The 20620-nt window shown below is 39.2% G+C and overlaps 1 protein-coding gene across 3 annotated transcripts in view; it reads right to left on the bottom strand.

The window, feature by feature from the left end:
• The window catches only part of Dip-B (Dipeptidase B), an 85343-nt gene that overhangs the window by 48433 nt on the left and 16290 nt on the right, over nucleotides 1-20620 (bottom strand). For all 3 annotated transcript variants that reach the window (XM_083140745.1, XM_083140748.1, XM_083140746.1), the window contains exons 2-6: nucleotides 19243-19378; nucleotides 13826-13971; nucleotides 12624-12732; nucleotides 11346-11470; nucleotides 5205-5380 (exon numbers count right to left, since the gene is read on the bottom strand). In XM_083140745.1, coding sequence (XP_082996871.1) covers nucleotides 5205-5380; nucleotides 11346-11470; nucleotides 12624-12732; nucleotides 13826-13971; nucleotides 19243-19378 — 692 coding nt within the window. The remainder of the gene's footprint in view (nucleotides 1-5204; nucleotides 5381-11345; nucleotides 11471-12623; nucleotides 12733-13825; nucleotides 13972-19242; nucleotides 19379-20620) is intronic.

A 20620-nucleotide genomic window follows, 5' to 3' on the forward strand; every position in this document is an offset into this window, starting at 1 on the left:
TGTTTTACGCAAATTACAAAAATGGCAGTTTGCTTCAATAACTACACATATACTTTGTAAGGTATTGCAAATTAGAATATTTTTATAAGTACTGGAGAAATCTGACTTCATGTTCCTGAAACTCCCCTGCATTATACAGCGTGTCCACAAAAAACATTCCGTGATTATAAATGACCACAAAATTTTAATTATGTATATTACAAAATTTATACAGATACCATTCGAAACAACAGCACAAAGAATTTTAGCGGATGTGTAATTGTTGGCGTTAACTACAACAATAGATGGCATAACAATAAATGAATGAAAAAAAATTTAGCCAAAGTAGCATAAAAACACATTTTAGGATGTAAGAGAAAAATTAATGAAAATAGTCATGGACAATTTACATGGATCCCACTGTACAATGCTGTATGAATGAGTGTTGCAAAGAATGATTGATTTATTGATTTGGTGTTTTAAGTCCACTTTATGCACAGTAAGGCTAATCGGGACTGGACCTACAGTTAAAAGTGGGATCTGAACCAGTATGTGCCTCCACCGGGTATCGAACCCGGGACCACTTTGTTACAAGGTGACGGCGCTACCACTGCACCATCGGGGAGGCCCAGTGTTGCAAAGAAACTTGAAATAGTAAAAACGAAGAAGAAACGTAATGGTGGACAAGAGAGAGCACACCAAAAGATCTTTCGATTGTTAATGTGTTATTGTAAATGGCATTGTTGTTAGAAGCAAATTGTGTTACAGTTGATGTTTACTGGATATTTAGGTTTGTACAGTGGGATCCATGAGTATTACTGTGCAAATTGTCCATGACTATTTTAATTAATTTCCCTCTTACATCCTAAAATATGTTTTTCTGCTACTTCTGGCTTTTTGTTTTATTTTCATTCTTCTATTGTTATGCCATCTATTGTTGTAGATAACGCCAACAATTACACATCCGCTAAAATTCTTTGAGCTGTTCTTTCGAATGGTATCGATATAAATTTCGTAATATACATAATCAAAATTTTGTGGTAGTTTATAATCACGGAATGTTTTGTGAACATGCTGTACATTCAATCTTCATAGTCCCAATATAGCAACAAGTTAACGATATTTTTTTTTAATTATACATTTTCCCCACATTTTAAATTTATCATCTTGGTCCCCTTAAAAACAAAACATTGAGATGCCATTCAACCGAATCCAATATGCCATTTTTAGCTGATATTTATACATAACAAATTGTCTTCTACTTTATTTTGTATTTTTGTTATTTAGTGTTGCTTTTCTGCAACTTTTCGCTAATAGCAAAGATGAGGATGAGTGATGATATGATGAAATTGATGAAGGGACACCCACACAGAACACCCATGCCCAAGCTGGGATTGAAACCTGGAAACCCTGAAGTATCACAGTACACTGTGCTAACTAGGGATGGCCAGATCCGGATCCTAAGAATCTGGATCCTAAAATTTTTCGGATCTGGAATATTCAGATCCGGATCCAGTACTTTCGGATCTGGAATAATCAGATCCAGATCCGTTACTTTTGGATCTGGAATTTTCAGATCCAGATCCGGTACTTTTGGATCTGGAATTTTCAGATCCAGATCCAGAATTTTCGGATCCGGATCCGTTTTGCCATCCCACATGCGCTTCTTTGAAAAGTAAGAATGTGTTTATAACATATTGTTACCTGCTAATATACATATATAATATACATACATACACACACACTATATATATGTGTGTGTGCGCACGTGCGCGATTTGTAATTAATTAATACACTTACAAGGGAGTCTCCACCTCCGATTTCCATGAAACTTGGCAGGTGTATACAGGGGCCCAAAGGAAGAAATACGTGTTTTTGTGTTTCAGCTAAAAAAAACTGATTTAGGGGGCAAAACCCCCTCAAAGGTTAAGATGAAGACAAATTGACGCAGGGATCTGACCCCTGTGTGCCACTCCGATTTTCATGAAATTTGGCAGGTGTATGGAGTGGCCCTAAGGAAGAAGTACGTATTTTTATGTTTCAGCTAAAAAATGGTTTTAGGGGGCAACCCCCCCCCCCCTCAAATGTCAAGATGAGGAGAAATTGAAGTGTGGATCTGACCCCGAAACCACGTAAATATGGCATAGGAAGGAACAGGGGGCATAGGGCCTCTCTATACACCTGTCAAACTTCATGGAAATCGGAGGGGGACACAGGGGTCAGATGATCCCCACGTCAATTTGTCCGCATATTGACATTTGAGGCGAGTTTTGCCCCCTAAAACAGTTTTTTTAGCCGAAACAAAAAAAACACGTATTTCTTCCTTTGGGCCCCTCTATACACCTGCAAAGTGTCATGAAAATCGGAGGGGGACACAGGGGTCAGATTCTTACTTCAATTTGTCCTCATCTTGACATTTGATGGGATTTTGCACCCTTAATCAGTTTTTAGCTGAAACAGAAAAACACGTATTTCTTCCTTTGGGCCCCTCTATACACCTGCCACGTTTCATGGAAATCGGAGGGGAACAAAGGGGTCAGATCCCCACTTCAATTTGTCCTCATCTTGACATTTGAGGGGAGGTTGCCCCCTAGAACAGATTTTTAGCAGAAACAAAAAAAAACACGTATTTCTTCCTTTGGGCCCCTCTATAAATCTGCCAAGTTTCATGGAAATCAGAGGGAGACACTTAGATAACCTCCCTTGTTAGTCTTACACTTTGTAATTATATAATAATAATAATAATCCTTTGCGTAACAGCCCATGAAGGTCCTGGGCATACCTACCGACTGCCGGTCTCCCTCCCACACTTTCTCTCATCACCTCTAAGCGTGGAGATCTTCAACCAGTATTGGAATAGTCGGGGGGTCAGCCCGACGGATCCCCAGCCGTTATAGTAGGTCGTCTCAACCGGATTACGCTCGCTCACTCACTCGGAGCTTCCCAATTTCCTCACGATGGTGGGTTGCCACCGGCCCTATACTTAGGCTGAATAAATTCCGACCAGAGCCGGATTCAAACCTACGCCGTCCCGCCGTGAATGATCTCAAGACGAGTGAACGCCTTAACCCGCTCGACTACGGAGGAGGACTTGTAATTATATAACACTGCATATATTATAATGTTTTATTTTAATTTGTAAAACTGTAACTGTATAAAAATTGTATAATATTTGTATAACATTTCTATCTTGTTATATGTGTTAAAGGTTACATCCTGGAATGGAATGTCTCACATTTATGTGTGTTTCCATTTCCAATACATTCGAATGAATACATATTCGTTTCAATGGCATTTACAAAATCACCTCTGACATTTTATGTTAAACAAGTAAGATTATTTTTGTGCACGAGTGTGTTAGCCAATGCGTAGCAAAGTGTTTTAGGAACAACACTTGAAAAAAATTATTGTAGGACTAACTAATGAAAAATTTCTTTGTAATCGAAGATCATATTACCTTTTAAGGTGTGGTATAATGGGATTGAGATACGAAACTCTCGGATCCGGATCCAGTTCCGAAACTTTTGGATCCGGATCCAGATCCGTAACTTTTGGATCCGGATCCAGATCCGTAACTTTTGGATCCGGATTTTTCAGATCTGGATCCGTTTCGCCATCCACTCCACCACTGAGGTCGACAGAAATTGACCTATAGTGCGCGTCAAATCTCCTGCATATGGCGATAGCCAATAGCAGCGCACTGCAGCGGTGCCATGTCGAAATCTCACACGGAAAAGAGACAGCGTGGTCGAGCGAAACGCCTTGTCACGGAGAGCACGGAACATTAGATAATATAACATATAATAAACATAATGGGAGAAAAGAACATACCTGATTAGGGACTGCATAATTCTTTCAATATTCTCAAGGTGGAAGTTGTAGAGCCTTTGTAAGATATTTTGTCCCGTAAAGAGTACGTTATCTTTTTGGCAGTAGAAAATTCGCCACGATCGTAAATTTCAAAGACTGTTCTACGAACTACGTCTTTTTTTCAAAGTCATCTAAATTTGTCGTTCTTTTCGGTACGTTAATGTGCTTTCTAGTCTAGGTTATTGAAACATTGGAGTAGGCCCCCATCCACATTGTTTTGCCACCGAACATATCCTAGAAACGGTAGCTTGATTCACACCACACGCTTGAGCTGTTAGATCCTGGCACTTCTTAAAGTCAATTTTACTTTGTTCGTCACTCGAACACTTTTTTTAAAAAAAATTGTACACCTGAAAAATCACCTGTCGTGCCTGGCTTCGTACAACACTGTATTTTTCTCTCTTCTCTCGCCATCACTACCACTTGGTTTACTCAACGACATGCTGCACACACCCACTAAACACATGAAAAAAAAAAAAAACGAACAATGACGGTATCCTCTTCGTCAACTTCTTATACCATCACTGGTAACGAACGTGCCCTGTTCCCTTAGCTAATCGGAAAGTTTCAGAATGCAACAGGAACGAAGGGAGAGCAAAAAGGATACAATGCAAATACGTTGATAATAACATTGCTTCTACAGAGGGAACGGTATAAGCTACAATCACGCTTGTTTTTCGTACATACTCGCAAATTCATTATCTTTCCATCTGTTGAACTACTGACACTTGAAATAATCTATTTATATCCGAGCGCCAGGTACACGATTTACTAGCTTCTGAACTAGGCAACGCCGCACGTCCGTGATTCGCTAGTGCTGTTAAGTCGTTCAAGGCCATATGCAGGAGATTTGACGCGCACTCTAATCACATATCTTAACATGGAATATATTTACTTACGTGAAATTTTGAAATTTCATATTTCCTCGTTGCACAATTTAATGGTTAAATTCTATTAGTTTAGAAGACCCTCTGTCTTCATTCTCTAAGGGTACGCCGTCTGGAGTGGATATGGTACTGTGTGTATTTGTTCCCGGGCAGCAGTAGTTGCAATTTCTCCCGTTCGGTGGACAGCAGTGACGCGGTACCATCTCTGCTCCAGATGCCGTACTCTTAGTGAATGAAGACAAAGGGTCTTCGATATTAATAAGATTTAACCATTAAATTGTGCAACGAGAAAATATGAAATTTCAAAATTTCACGTAAGTAATTTTAAACAGTGTTTACCGCATCCATCATGAATGGAATATATTGTTACCAGATATTAGTCAAAAACTGTGATGCCTAATTTCAATTTACAAGCAAACATTAGCTAGTCTTTCAGTACGTAAAATTACAAGCAGCAAAAAGACATACCGCTGGCTGCTCTGTTGACAGCTGCGAAGAGTGGGTATTCTTTCAAGAGCACTGCCTCATCGCTGATCACATCTAGCTTAATGTTAGTTCCTGCAAACACCTCTCGCACGTACTTCTCCACGTTTGGTGCAGCCATTCTCTCCGGGTCGCCACCACCTATGTCACGGGCCACAAACCTAAACAGGAAATGACAGACCTTGTTTCAGAGTAAGCATTTACATGAAACAGCTACCACACATACAGGGTTATTCAAAAAGATATAACAGATTACAAATATTTATTGAGGTAACACAGTAAAACATTCAAACATGTGCTATGTGTATAGCCACATATTTATGGCAAATAAAATATGAAGATTTCGGTAAAAAAAACTGGGCACATTTCGGGATCAAAAGCTGCACATAAAAATTACATTTCGGTGTTAAAATGGTGAATAAAATCCCAAACTGGATTTAAAAAGTACACTTATTACACAAAATAAACATTTCTCTCCTAATAGTACATTTATGTAGTTATCAGATAATCGAGTAGATTTCTGTGTAAAGGAGTTCATTGTTGCTTCTCAAATATTTACACACCCAGCGGAGGCACATTGCACAGTGGTTGGGATCCCACTTTAAACTGTATTTACAGTTCCATTTAGCCTATATCTGCATAAAGTGGACTTAAAACAACAATTCAATTCAAATATTTATACCAGAGTTAATCAATTTTCCATGAATTGCATAACGTGCAAGAAAATTCAGACTCCAGAAAGTTTCGTGTCAGTAAATAAACTGTAAATTCCGCGTTTAAGAGTTTATTTCGCATAATTTTTGTGACAAAATATGGTAGGAAAAAAGGCACCTCACACCTTTCAAAAACATGAAAACTGAATATTACGATGTGTTATTTCACATTTTGGGTTTCTGTCAAAAACGAAATATGCATGCCTCTTAGCTATGCATCATGGGAGACACTAAGAAATAAAGTTTTAATAAACTGTGAAGAACTTTGATTGGATCCCGCTTGGTGGTGCAAGTAGGGTAATGACTCCCCGGGAGTCATTCTGCATGCTGGAGTTCGTCAAGTGGAATTCCATAGTGCAAGTACAATGTGCGTTCAGAGCTTGATTCGGCAAGTAGTCACTGTTCCATGAGCAAATTTATGCATAGCAATTTGTGGAACATGGTTGCATCTGTAAAGGGAGAAGTCCAGTTTGTCTGTAATAAGAGTGCTGCAACGAGCACTCGAACCCTATTAGTACACATATTTCCATCATTTGTCTATGGTAGTGGGTCCTCAAATGAAGGGCTCTGGTGTAAAACATGGTAAGTGACATTTTGGTCATTTTTGAGTTACAAAGTAAAATGTGCCAATCTTCAATTTTCGAGTGAGATTGCCAAGTCATGCAATTTGCATTGGACTCAGTGAAGCCTTGTGAAATTGGTAAACACAACACGAAAACAATTTATCTACAGTATAGCTTATGACAACCATTTTTCTTAATGAACTCAGAAATTACCAAAATGTCACTTACCATGTTTTTCACCAGAGCCCTTCAAATATGGATCATGAAGTAAAATACGAAGTGAAATTAAAAATAAGTGCAGTTTTGTGTATCATACCGAGATACGTGAAAATGAAATAGATGATTATGGGCTGAAAATGCTTAGGCTGACATTTTATGTTTCTACGATTACGGTCACATTGAAATCATGTTTGATTGAATGTTATAACTGCATTTTCATATTTCGCAGAATATTATTATCCTTTTCGGTACGTGAACAACGATGTACACGTACTTTTTGCACTGTGCTACAATATTTGTAATTGCTTACGCAGGTCTGCCAGCATGTGTATCCATTTTACGTTTCTGTCTGTAGATATTGCATACTTTCATACGTGCTGTATTTGAGTCTTACTTAATAATATACGGAATTATTATTTAGAATTGTAATTGCTGAGTGGTTTCCTTCCATTTATGGGTTTCAGGTTGACAGTGCTGCTTATTAGGCTCTGAAACACTGGCCATTGTCAATCAAGTGTGGTCAATCATCTGTGAACCCCGCACGAAACATGTGCGCACTCGTTCCACTGTCTCTTCCCCAGTTGATTTTAGTTTACAGATGCAGCCCGAATCTCTGAAATGTTCATACCACTTACGAATAGCCTTCCCCGCAGGTGGTTCTCTCAGATATATGGCACGGAAATGCCGTTGCACACTAATCACAGACTTGTTCACATGATAATCAAGCACACAGAAAGATCTCTGTTCTCCAGTCAACGCCATTTTCCTGCTCGCTGCTGACTCCTAGCGGTAGAAAGTGGAAACACTGCGTGAAAACTAAACTTTGAAAGTTAACCTTTCGAAGTGCATGTCTCACAATAACATATGTTTATTAGATTTCACAGAATAAATTTCTGTAATCAGGTCCATCATTTTGACTTACCCTGTATATGTATGTAACACATGTCTATGGGAAATTACAATATTTTAAAGTATCTTTTGTTATTTCATTGAAAACCTTGAGAGACTGGGTACATTCAAGTGCAGCTTCTTGGGTGCTGTACCACAGGATGGCCACTCCAGGACAATGATAAAATTCAAGCATAATTCCTAGAAACAGCAATCGTGGCATCCTTGGTCAAGAGCCCGAAACACACTACCCGGAATTTGTCTTCAGTGTCAGGAGTCAGTCAGAGTTCCATACTTTGTGTGTTACATATTAACAAGTGGCATCCCTACAAAATGCAAATGCAGCAGTTCTTAACTGAGGATGACCCAGTTCCCGAAAAGTGTTCTGTTTAGCGATGAGGTCATATTCTTCGTGAACGGTGAGGTAAATAAGCAGAATCATCGTTATTGGTCAGATACCAACTCATCGTGGACAGAAGTGGTGTGGTGTGGGATATGGAACACCTGAATTGTGGGACCTGTCTTCATCCATGGCAACCTGAATGGGGAGAGGTATCTGAATATTCCCCAGGAAGACGTGTTCCCCTCAGTGATGAACCCAGACAGTGAAATACCAGCCTACTTCCAGCAGGACGGTGCGCCTCCGCACTACGCGTTATGTGTCAGGCAGTGGTTCGATTAACAGTTCCCGGGTCACTGGATTGGTTGAAGAGGGCCAATGAGTGGCCACCCCCTTCTCCGGACCTTACGCCCCTCGACTTTTTCCTTTGGGGTTATCTTAAAGCCATAGTTTATCAAGAGAAAATCACTGATCTCCGACATCTCCAGCACCAGATCCAACAAGCATGTGACTCTGTCGACCCTGCAGTGTTATTATGTGTCCATTAGGTAAAGGTAAAAAAAAAAAGGTAAAGTGTTCCCCTGTGCTTAGCACCACGCCATGAAGGCGTATAGGGGGTGTGGAGGTAACGCCCCACACTTTCTTGATCCGGTCGTGAGTGGGGGTGATGTGATCAGCATCACGCCCCTGACCGCCTTTACCACCCAGGTTTCCCCCAGGTACCCATGTTATTCGATGCTGGGTAGGCGCCGGGGCCGCTTCCACCGTTAGAAAAGTTCCCGGATTTGAACCGGCTGGGGATCGAACCCGGAACCTTGAGCATGGTAGTCAGACGCGTTACCGACTGAGCCACCGCGGTGACTGGCTGAAACGTCTTACGTTGTGTGTAGCACAGAACGGGCAACACATAGAGCACATCTTGTAGGATGCCAAATGTGCACTTCAACTGTGATAATATCATCACCAAATAAAGTTAGGGGAAAAATAACTGCACATTCTTATTTCTGAGAAAATGCACATGTAAGATGATATCCTACATGGCCCCCTTCGCATTTGAAAATCTTGATGTAATTCCAAGATGGCGGACATCAAGATTAGTCGTCACCATTTCCATGTTGTGCGTTGCAGTGCCCTTGTACCGGGTGTGTTAAGCTACTTCTGAGGCATCCTGTATATTTAATTCAAAGTGTGGAGATTCCATTTTCCATTTCACATACTCAGACTAGAAATATATCTACAAACACAAGTCACAAATGTTACATGATAAAGTAATATACGAAAATTGTTAAATATATAATAATTTCAAACTCACATTTAACTAATCAACTTCAAGAAATTTTATCTTGCAATAATCTTCCGTATTGGTGTTTACATTCATAATTGGTTTTGTGTGAATTCCTTACAGTTGACAAATATTAAAAAATATTTCTATTATGCAAACCCAATAAAAATATCAAATAAAAGGTCACTACTTACGATAATGTGAGTCTCCTTTGAAACTGCTACGTTTCGTAGGTAGAACCACCTCCTTCATGAGGCAATTTTAGGCATGTGTCACTACCATGCTGCGTCAAGTTTGACTCTCAAGGAAAAGGTTTTGTGGGTTGGAATGAAGGTAAAAAATTTGATAAAACTTGTCTCCTTATTAAAAAATAGATGGCGTTAGTGAGCGTATGAAGCTACCATGGGCACGCCATACCTGGTGTTTGTATGAGTTGGACATCTGCCAACACGAATCAGTGCACATCATCAGCACGTGCAGACAACAACAGACAGTGTTCCTGTGGTAAGCATGTCTAGTTTTGTGCCAGAAAAAGAGCATATGCTTCCATTTGAAGAAATCGGCTGCCGAATCGCATAGAATGCTTGTGGAGGCCTATGGTGACAGTGCTGTATCAGAAACAACGTGTAGGGATTGGTTTTGTCGGTTCAAAGACTGCAATTTTGACCTGAGCGACAAGAAGCGTGAAAATTGGCCCAGGAAGGTTGAGAACCATCAATTGCAGGCTCTTTTGGATGAGGACGATACCCAAATGCAAAAGATGCTTGCCGAACAATTGGATGTTACTCAAGCAGCCATTTCCAAGCGTCTATGTGCCATGGGAAAGTTTCAAAAGATCGGAAAATGGGTGCCGCATGAATTGACCGATTGGCAGCTGGAGAGATGCCAAAACACATGCGAAATCTTGCTTGCCAGACAAAAAAAGAAAGTCTTTCCTGCATAGGATTGTGACTGGCGATGAAAAGTAGATATATTTCGAGAATCCTAAACGCAAGAAATCATGGGTTGATCCCGGACAACCATCAACATCTTCCTCAAGACCAAATCGCTTCGGCCTGAAGACAATGCTGTGTGTTTGGTGGGATCAACAGGGTATAGTCTACTTTGAGCTGTTGAAACCTGGTGAAACTGTCACTGCCCACCGCTACCACCAACAACTGATCAAATTGCACCGTGGTCCGTGTGACAAAAGGCCGGATTATCAACAAAGACATGACAAGCTGATTTTCCTCCACGACAACGCCCCATTGCACACGCCAAGACTGGTCCAAAACTACTTGGAGACACGCAACTGGGAGGTGCTACCCCATCCTGCCTATTCACCAGACCTGGCCCCTTCCGACTACCATCTGTTTTCGTCGATGGCCCACGCCCTCGCTGAGCAGCACTTCGATTCGTATGCAGACGTCCGAAAATGGTTTGATGAGCGGTTTGCCTCGAAAGAGAAGGACTTTTTTTGGTGTGGTATCCACAAATTGCCCGAGAGGTGGGCAAAATGTGTAGCTCGCGAGGGCAAGTACTTTGAATAAATTTCTTGCTGCTTTCTATGAACAAACCATGTGTTTTTCTGACTACAAAACAGCAGATTTAAATGTATACACCTGATATATCCTTACCCCTCGTCATTATTCACTAAAATTTTCAGAAACAGGTTAAAACTATTAAAACTATAAAATCAAAACCCCCTGTCAAACATGCTGTCATCAGCTGAAGCTCCCGTGTGCCCCACATAGCAGTTTCAAAGAAGGAGACTCACAATATCGTAAGTAGTGACCTTTCATTTGATATTTTTATTGTGTTTGCATAATAGAAATATCTTTTAAAAAATCTTCTGTCTGTCAGATAGATTGTTCTGCAAAATACACTAATAAAGCAAACTGAGTGAGAGAATTCTGCTTTATTTTCCGCACAGCTTTCTTTTCTTTTCCTTCCTCGATAAAAATAAAAGATAAACAGTGAGAGTCTTGCCTCATGGCATTAATGAATATGCATAAATTCAATGGAATTGGGATTCCAAAAACTTGCAATTTTTCACTTCTACGGGGAAAAATTGAAGCAGAATTCATGCATAATTCCTCGTGGTTAGCCAGCCTGTACTAGAACTATTATGCATGGACTTACCGTCCACTTTCTATAGCTGTAGCAAGTTTGATGATGCTCTGAAGCTTCGTCTGATCAGCTGTCCAAACTCCCAGCTTCTGAATCTTCTGGGCTTTTTCAGGGATATCCTCTCGATATTGAATAGGCTGAAGTAAAAAAAAAAAAGTACATTAGATGTTGTGCATGATTTATAATCACTGGCCTATATGTAACACTACAATGAACATGTTTAAAATACAGCTGGACTACACTTCCGCTGTATTAACATGATGCACTCTATGGAAATCCTACAACCAGAATAATATTTTTTGGGTATATTTAAATAGTGTATTTGAATAAATTGTGGGTTAAAAACTGGTAAAATAAAGAACATTTAGGCAGCTTCCCTGATGACATAAAATTAAAAGAAATGTAAATTTTCATACTCTTCATATTAATGGAAACACTGAATTTTTTACAAATGTAATAACATCAAAAAACGTTAATTGTTAAAAAAGCAATTTTTTGTGCACAATGATACAACCTAATCATAATTTTCACTTGCAAAATTGGAAAAATACATATAAATTGAATGTGGCATCATACAGAATTTCCACACTACTTTTTCCAATTAATCATCAGATATCAAACACCCAAATGAACACGCAAATGGATAAGTCAACCCATAGAAGCCCAAGCTGCTCTCCCGAGTGTTTTCACGAATGCAAAGTGTACTTTCAGCAGGAAATTTACAATTCCATAACATTTTATATGAAATTTAATATCTCTGAAACAACGAGCAGTAGAGTTACAAATCATATCCCATTTTGGTCAGTACATATTGGGCTGTAAGCTGTTTATCCTTTACTCTGCCGAGGGGGTTGTCAGAAAGTAAACCCGGTTTCGCCGAGGCCTTTCGTACACTATTTGACCAATCTACTTCGGGTAACTTTTGTTTTGCAGCTAGAACATCAGGGCATGCAACCGTGCAGAAATCAAAATGCAGCCGCGGCCCCCAACTTTCAATGAAAACATCATAACATGGGGAGTTTGCCCCCTCTTCCCCGGCTATTTTGGGAAGGAGATGCAAACTTAGCCTTATTTTCAAAGAATGGTCCTTTCTCTCCATTTTGGCTCTTATATAAAATGAATAGGTGCGGTGAACTATAAGTGTAACAGCAGATAATTGCGGTAGTCGGTGGTCATGAATCAGCTGACACGGAGTGATACATCGAACTGGTGAGACGGTTTGTTTACAGAAGGTCTCAGGGTTAGTGATTTACACTTTAGACAAAAATTCAAAAAAGGAAATGTACTCACCACATACAATCCTTCAAGAGCACCGAGGAGTGTAACAACCTCCACATGAGAAAATCTGTCACTCTTGGGTAGAATGAGCAGAGGCGACTTTGACCCTGCGTTTATGGCCCTAGAACAAGATGGGAAATTAATGGATGCAACTGAATATGAACACACACTAAGGAAGTCTATGAAGTATGACATGATTTCATGATGGATGCAGGAAAGACCGTTTAAGTATTACATACGTAACGTTTCATGTTTCCAGATTGCAGAATTAGACGCTGCACGCTTAGTGAGTGAAGGCAGTGAGCCTTCGAAATTACTCTCGGAAAAAAAAACTATCCAATTCTGCAAACTCTGAAAATATAAACTTCACATACGCAAAATAAGAGATATTTTGAACAGTTCTACCTCATTCAGTTTAATATTGCAACTTAATCAACAAAGAGTTTCAGTTTTTTGTTATAAATCCACTTCATGCACAGAAAGGCTAATTGGGACTGGACCTACAGTTTAAAGTAGAAACCGAACTACTATGTGCCTCCCCCGGATATCGAACCCTTCATCCACAAAAAGAGAGGGGGTAGAGAGATCCTGTAAAACGTATAAAATTGAGTACTTAGGTTTTATGAAGAGTAAATGTAAACTTTATTCTTCAGATGTGTTAAGTTTAATTAATATGCACTGGTACCATAGTATAAGTTTTGATACAGTGTAATGAAAACTCACTTCAATCTACCATGATGGGAATTTGATAAATGTAAGAAATCATAGGATATGAACTGTAAAATACTCCAATTTTTTTAACACTGCAAGAATGCAGCTCTATGCAATAAATACACCCAGTCTATTATGTTATTCTAAAGTCTTAGAACGTAACCGTGTAATTCATTTCTGTCATTTCTTACTTACTGATAAGCTGGAGAGCATGTTGCAGGACAATTGTAAACTCCTTATTCTTTTATTTCATTTTTTTTGCAATGTAAATTTCCATTTTTATTATTTATAAAGATCCTAGGTCTACCATGATCTTGTTGTTGCTTTGCAACTGATACCTACAAAATAATAAATTGTACATAATGAGGCAAAATTTAAATGTTCCCATATTTGCCTTGGAGAGGTCACCTTTTGACTACATGAAATATATATCTCTTAGCCAGAAGTCAAACCTAAGATTCCTGCGTTGGTAGCACACTAACCAATATGTCACAGAGGCTCACCTTTTGATTCCCCTGTAGGCAGCTTCTGAATATTTGCGAACGTCATCGTAATCCCCTGTGACAGATCCCGTTGGGGAGAAGACCAGGCGCTGGGCTGGAAGGTTCACTGGAACAACTACGCCCTCCTCTTCTACATTTTTGTCTATCTGTTGGGAAACACAATGAGCTATTATTGAAACTTAATCAAGCATTTTTCTACACTATATACAAGAAACAATTGCATCAGATTTTCCGTACTCTCCGTGGTGAGCCAAGCCCCGACAAACAACTTTTCATTGGGTGAAACATGGTCAGTGTACAGAGTCTTATCGTTGTTAATCTAGCTTTTGAAATCGGAGCCCACTAGTTATTATTTTCAAGTAGTTCCTAACCAGTGGCGTGCCCAGGGGGGGGGGGGTTGGTGGGGGTTAAAACCCCCCCCATTGGTTTCGTCATTTAAAAAAATTCAAAGCAGAAATACATTTTATTTCATAAATCGCCAATATTGTAAAATGTTTACATTTGGCAATGAGAAATGTATTTGCTTCTTCAATTACTTTTGATAATATTGGAGTTGAGTTACAGCAATGCACAAGCATTCATTCATTCCTTAGTCACTGAAAAGGAAGTAGAATTTCCTTCTCAGTATGGTCAAGAAAAGAGCCGCAACCCTTGGAATGCGAACTGAAGGAATCCCTCCTCCCCTTTCTTTCACCCACGATGACCCTCTTAGGAGAATGACCCTCCCTTTCCTGTTACGACAGTGCTGCTAACTTCCCTTTTCTTTCTTTCCCCTTCTTATACTATTTATGCCAGCAGAGCAAAGTTCTGTGAGATTTGAATCACTACAATTAGTAGGCAAAGTAAGTCAAAATCTTATTTCGCACCTGCATGCATATTTATTTCAAAATATCAATAATTATAATAATAATAATAATTGTTGCAGGCAGTAGCGAGGCATGGTTTTACGAAGGAGGCAAGCGATGTTTTGTACAATAGCATGCCGGGAGGGAGGGAGGGATGCGTTATATAGCGCAACTGGCCCAGTCAGTTTCATAAACAAAATAAAAGCAATTAATATGCCCAAATATTATACGTTTTACTCTTGTGCTCTTTACAAATTAGATATTTTTTTCTCAACCAATTTCCAGCCTTCAGTTTATTGAATTTTCTTGTAACATGTGTGAAAGATCTCACTTGAATTTGTGCGTAAATAATTTAGCAGTTGCCAACACTACTGACACTGACACTACTGGTTGCTGTCAACACTGGTGACGTAATTTGAGCTGGACCAAGTTGGATGCATGTTTCAGACATTCGACCGCCCGGTATCTTTGTCCCAAGTCTTGGTGTTCTCTGGGGTTGTAGCGAGTTGCAGTCTGCAAGGTAGCAAGTTGAAGTGGTTGTGTTGTGTGTTACGTTTCTGCGTGTGTAATAGATTTTTGACGTGGAACTAAAGATGGATAGAGAAAAGAGGAGAAATACGTATTAGATTATTTCCAAAAGAAACAAAAAATGGAAGTTGAAGCTTCACCTTCCACAAATAGAACGTCAGAAAAGGTCGATTTAAGTTCAGAGGAATTCCATCCGAATTGCGAGAGTGAAACGTGCGAACTTTCAGACTCTTGATATTCAACAAGAAGGCATAACAGAAGATATTGCAAACCTTGTTGCAACATTATGTCAAGGAACTGTCGAGGTAAGTGACGTTCATTATTTGATAGCAGATATATCCATAGACGGATTTAGAATTGTTTTTCTGGGAGGGCACAGCATGTGCTCTAAGCATACAATCGTGTGTGTGCAGGGGAGGGGGGTGCCCGCGTGTGTATGTCTGGAAGACGTGTGTAGGATGTCACCCTATATCACCAATAAACTTTCGCAGGGCGAGAGAACATGAAGATGTACAAGTTCCCTCAATGATTTCAGGGGCCTCACCGATGGTGGTGTAATCAAAGAGGTCCTGGGTTTGATCCCCTGTGAAGGTGCATTGCACAGTGGTACGTATCCCGATTTAAACTTTAAGTCCAGTCCCGATTAACGTATCTGAATATAAAATGGACTTTACAATCATTTACTTTTTTTGTTTTGTTCACGAACCCTCGAAAAACGATAGATCCACCAAGGCATTTGAAACCCTGGCGTCGGAGCAGTGGCACTAGTGTCGCTAGTTAAAGCCACGGGGAAGCCTGTGGTTCACGTATTTTCCGAGGTCCCAGAAAGCTTGGTGCTACTATACAGTGTATATGTATGCAACCACATTATAAAATCAGTTTTATTATTTTGTAGGAAAGGGATAAAATTTGTATTACGACACGGGATAGACTAGATAGGCATCCTATTAACTGTAAATATTCCTTACAAATCTTCTGAATATTTCTCTTATACAAACGCAACAAATACAATAAGTAATATACGTGTGCAGTAATAAATTCATTTTATGAAAGCATCTTTTCTGGCATCAGTGGTCGAAGTAGGTGATGCTGCCTCCAGTTAAGAAAGTTTCACAAATCATACCCCCAATTAGAATAATTTTCATATTGAGCATCCTCCACCTACTGTATTGTCTCCATGTTGATCCATACAAGGATGTACCCCATCGTATTTCCAAAATCGATCAAATATCCCCTCCCTTTTCGGCTACGAATTTCTATTTCGAGCACTGTCTGGCAAGATTTTTGTCGGGCTCAGTGACAGATCCTGTGGTGCGGTACTGGGCTTCGGAGGGGAAGGGGGAAGTGGCCCCTTCAACAGTTGGTTTCGCAGTTCCATAACGTTAACATTATACACAATTCCTCTCCATAGACCTAATATGAAACTGAATATGACACATTAATGACACTGTAGTAGAAAATGTTAATTACTGAAGGGGTTCGTATTTGTTTATCGACTGTCAAACAAATGTTTTGACCAATAATATAATAATACAATGCCAAAAATGTACACAATATTTAGCAAATCCATCTCCACAACAAGTACAATGTTGATTGAATTGATGTTTTAAATCCACTTTATGCACAGTAAGGCTAATAGGGACTGGGCCTAAAGTTTAAAGTGAGATCCGAACCACTATTAGCCTCCACCGGGTGGGTATTGAACCTGGAACACCTTGATTACAAGGCGACGACGCTCACACTGAAATGAAACTGTGGTATCGTCATCTTGCAGCAATGCAAAGACGTCCAGTAAATGCTCTTGAAGCAATTGATATATGCATTGAAGTAATATTTCCCTGGGTAAACACGTTTGCGCATATTATGTACAATCCCGGTAACAACAACATCAAATGATAAATCATTCTCAACTTTGAGACGTTGAAGACCTATCTTCGAAATACCATTTGCGAAGAAAGATTAAATGGGTTAGCTGCTCTGAACATTCACTGGGATATAAAAGTTACTTGTGACGACATATTGTCAGAACTCGCACAGAAACCTCGATGCATAAATTTCAGAATTTAAATTGTTGAACTGTGGTACCTTATTTATTACTGTCTTTAAGACACCAAGTAGTCTTAATCTCTTTAATGTTGTTACAATGTTGAGTGTACATTTTTTGTTTAAAAATTATATTTGAGCAATTAAATATAAAATATTAATAATTTGGAAATATTCAAGCAGGTGCTTTTATATGATGCAATAAAAACATGAAGCATCCATAGCAAATACATTGATTGCGTTCATTGGGGTAAAATCCAAGTATATTAATTATCTAATTTATTACAAGAAATTTGACCTGTGAACTGGAAAATGTATTGGATTCATAACCCCCCCCTTACGAAAATCCTGGGCACGCGCCTGTTCCTAACGGTCCTCACAATATTTGGTCAACACCAAAATGAGCGTAAAGCCGTCTGTGTCTTGGAATTTGCAAGGTGTAACTCCTCAATTGGAGTGCAACGTGCTTTCGGCAGAAGTAACAACGTCTGAAGATGGTACAACCAATTTAAGAATACGGGATGCCTGTGCAAAGGGAAGAGCTCATGAAGACCACGTCTACCAGATGAGCAAGTGGAACAGGTCAGAGCAAGTTTCGGTCAGAGTCCCAGGAAATCTGTAAGGCGGGCGAGTCGAGAACTGTCAATGCCGTCCACGACTGTTTGGAGAGTGTTACGAAAGAGACTGCACATGAGGCAGTACCATCTACATCTCTTACAGGCCCTAAAGCCTGAAGATAATGTGACCCGTGCCAACTTCTGCGAAAATGTGCTGGACATGGAAGATGATTTTTCTTACACGTGTGATCTTTAGTGATGAAGTCTCATTTCATCTTAGTGGATGAGTGAATATGCATAATGTGCGTATTTGAGGGTCTGAAAATCCAAACCAAACAGTGCAGCACATGAGGGATTCGCCAAAAGTGATTGTCTTTTGTGCTCTATCCAAAGAACAAGTGTATGGACCTTTCTTCTTTTTGAAAAACACCATCACTGGTACTGCTTATTTGGACATGGTCCAGCAATGGTTCTACCCTCAACTGGATCGTGAGCAAAAAAGGAATATCATCTGGCAACAAGGCAGCGTGCCCCCTCACTTTCATCGTGTAGTATGGAATTGGTTGAATGCTATTTTTCCCCAACGATGGATCGGTCGTCATTGTGAGGATGCAATGGCCCCCAAAATCTCCCAACTGCACCCCCTGCGATTTCTTTTTGTGGGGGTATGTAAAGGATAGTGTATACGTGCCACCGCTACCTGCCGACCTCCCTGAATTGCGACACAGGATTGATGCAGCTGTGGAGTCTGTTACACCAGACATGCTAGCTTCAGTGTGGGAAGAAATTGCCTGTAATAGAATAAGTGTATATATGACCCCCCCCCAAATCTTAGAAATATCTAATTTAAATAGTGTATAGTGGTAACTAATTTTACTTCCTTAGCAAGATTAAACACTAGATCGAAAAAAGGTTAGTGTATAATACAGGAACCAGATTATATTTTTATATTCTACCATTTAATCTAAAGAATAAATGGATCCAAAGCTTCCAAAATTAATAGTTTTCTTCGTGAGAGGTCACACAATATAAACTTTTAAACACTTTTTTGAATGGACTGTGTAAAAGTTAATAACAAAATACAATAACTATGAATTTCAGTACACTAACTGTACAAAATGTAAGAAAAATAATGGATAATAGTTGTGTTGGATATTCACTCATACGTTGGAACGAGTAGCAAAGTCTCTCCAGTCCATTTATATAATAATAATAATAAATTTGGAATAAAATTGGTTTAGTTTTAATAACTTATAATAGTCATTATTGTTAAAAGACAACCATGGTAATACATATTATTGGCATCATTATTTCTACTAATCAAGTTTTATCAGTGGCCTCAGCCTTCCCATAATAAAATGCTGGCTATGGGTCACCTTCATGACATGGTGCTATATGCACGGGAAACTTTACCTTACCTTTACCATGTTGCAAACATTCTTACCTTTGCTATAGCTGCAATTGCACTACTCAAGGTCTCGGGAGCACCATGCAGTTGATTGTGTGAAGGAGAGACAAACAGAATTGAGTCATGCTCTGCACTATTCAAATTGGGCACAGCAGACACACGGCAAGGCAACCTGCAAATATGAATAATGATCATATCAAAACCATTTACAGAGAAACTGACTGTATGATTACATGCTCACATTTAACACTAGGAAGAAAAAACTAATTTTCAACAATAACCTAATGAAATGGAAACTTAGGTTCATTCACATACACATTATTGATTGTACAAAGACAACACATTTTGAATGTCACTTACATGGACCAATCTTGGGGATCAACAATTATTTAGTTATTTTACATTGCTTATCTGCCGCGTTCATTAATTGTGATAAGTATGAAATGGATTTTAAGGTGCAGCACCTTTCCAAAAATATAGCTGTAATTAAACTGATCGTTTTAGATATGTATTTTAGGACATAAAATCAAATGAACACTCTTTTCGTGAGATTAGCTCATTTGTCCCCTTTTCCCTTCCTTTTCTGTCATGTCTTGTTAAAAAATTGGAGAGAAAAATAAATCAATTTCACTCTTCAACAGCTACATAAAATCCTAGTCTAATTTTACAGAGCAGGATAGTTCCCAAGATAATGTAGCAAAACCTGCTAGTGAAATCACAAACTCCAACAAAACTTATTCGGCAAAAGTACACATCTCTATGCAGTCCGTGTTCATTATATACAGAAGACGCAGAAAAAGATAGCACTGAGTAAAGACATCTTGGTACCAGTTTCATAGATCGGAGACACATTAAAATAGGATATATTGTGTTTCGCATGGTTCGTACCTACCAATTGTGTATTGTGTAAAATTGAAGAAATGTGTCTCCGATGTAATAAACTGTTACCGACATCTTATCAACACCATTTATGAAAACATGTTCAGAACTGTTCTGTTTTCCAGACACATAGGAACCCTGTCTATCGTTCACTGTCCTTAGATACGGACTGCTGCTGCCCTCATGCGTGTGGGATGCGAAGGGATATTACATCTGTAAATACATCTTCTGTTGTTAGGTTTGGTGGGACAGATTCACGGCTCTTAACATTTATAAGACATCCAAAAATGCTTACAAAACCTAACCAAACCACATAATACCTGGTCTCAGCCACAAAATCCCTACGATCCTCGCACAAAAATCTACTGCAACTGCATGTCTGACAACTGTTCTCTGCAATTCACAAATGCTTACCCCAAGCTACCTTTCAATTATAATTTCTTTGGTAAATAATACTTTGTAAAGGTTTTAACTTTCCCAATTAGTTTCTCCAAGTTTCAAACTTCCTTCCACAGTAATTTCCAGTATTCTAAAA

The sequence above is a fragment of the Lepisma saccharinum genome, chromosome 19 (genome assembly GCF_977018435.1).
Source record: "Lepisma saccharinum chromosome 19, izLepSacc3.1, whole genome shotgun sequence".
Lineage (NCBI taxonomy): Eukaryota > Metazoa > Arthropoda > Insecta > Zygentoma > Lepismatidae > Lepisma > Lepisma saccharinum.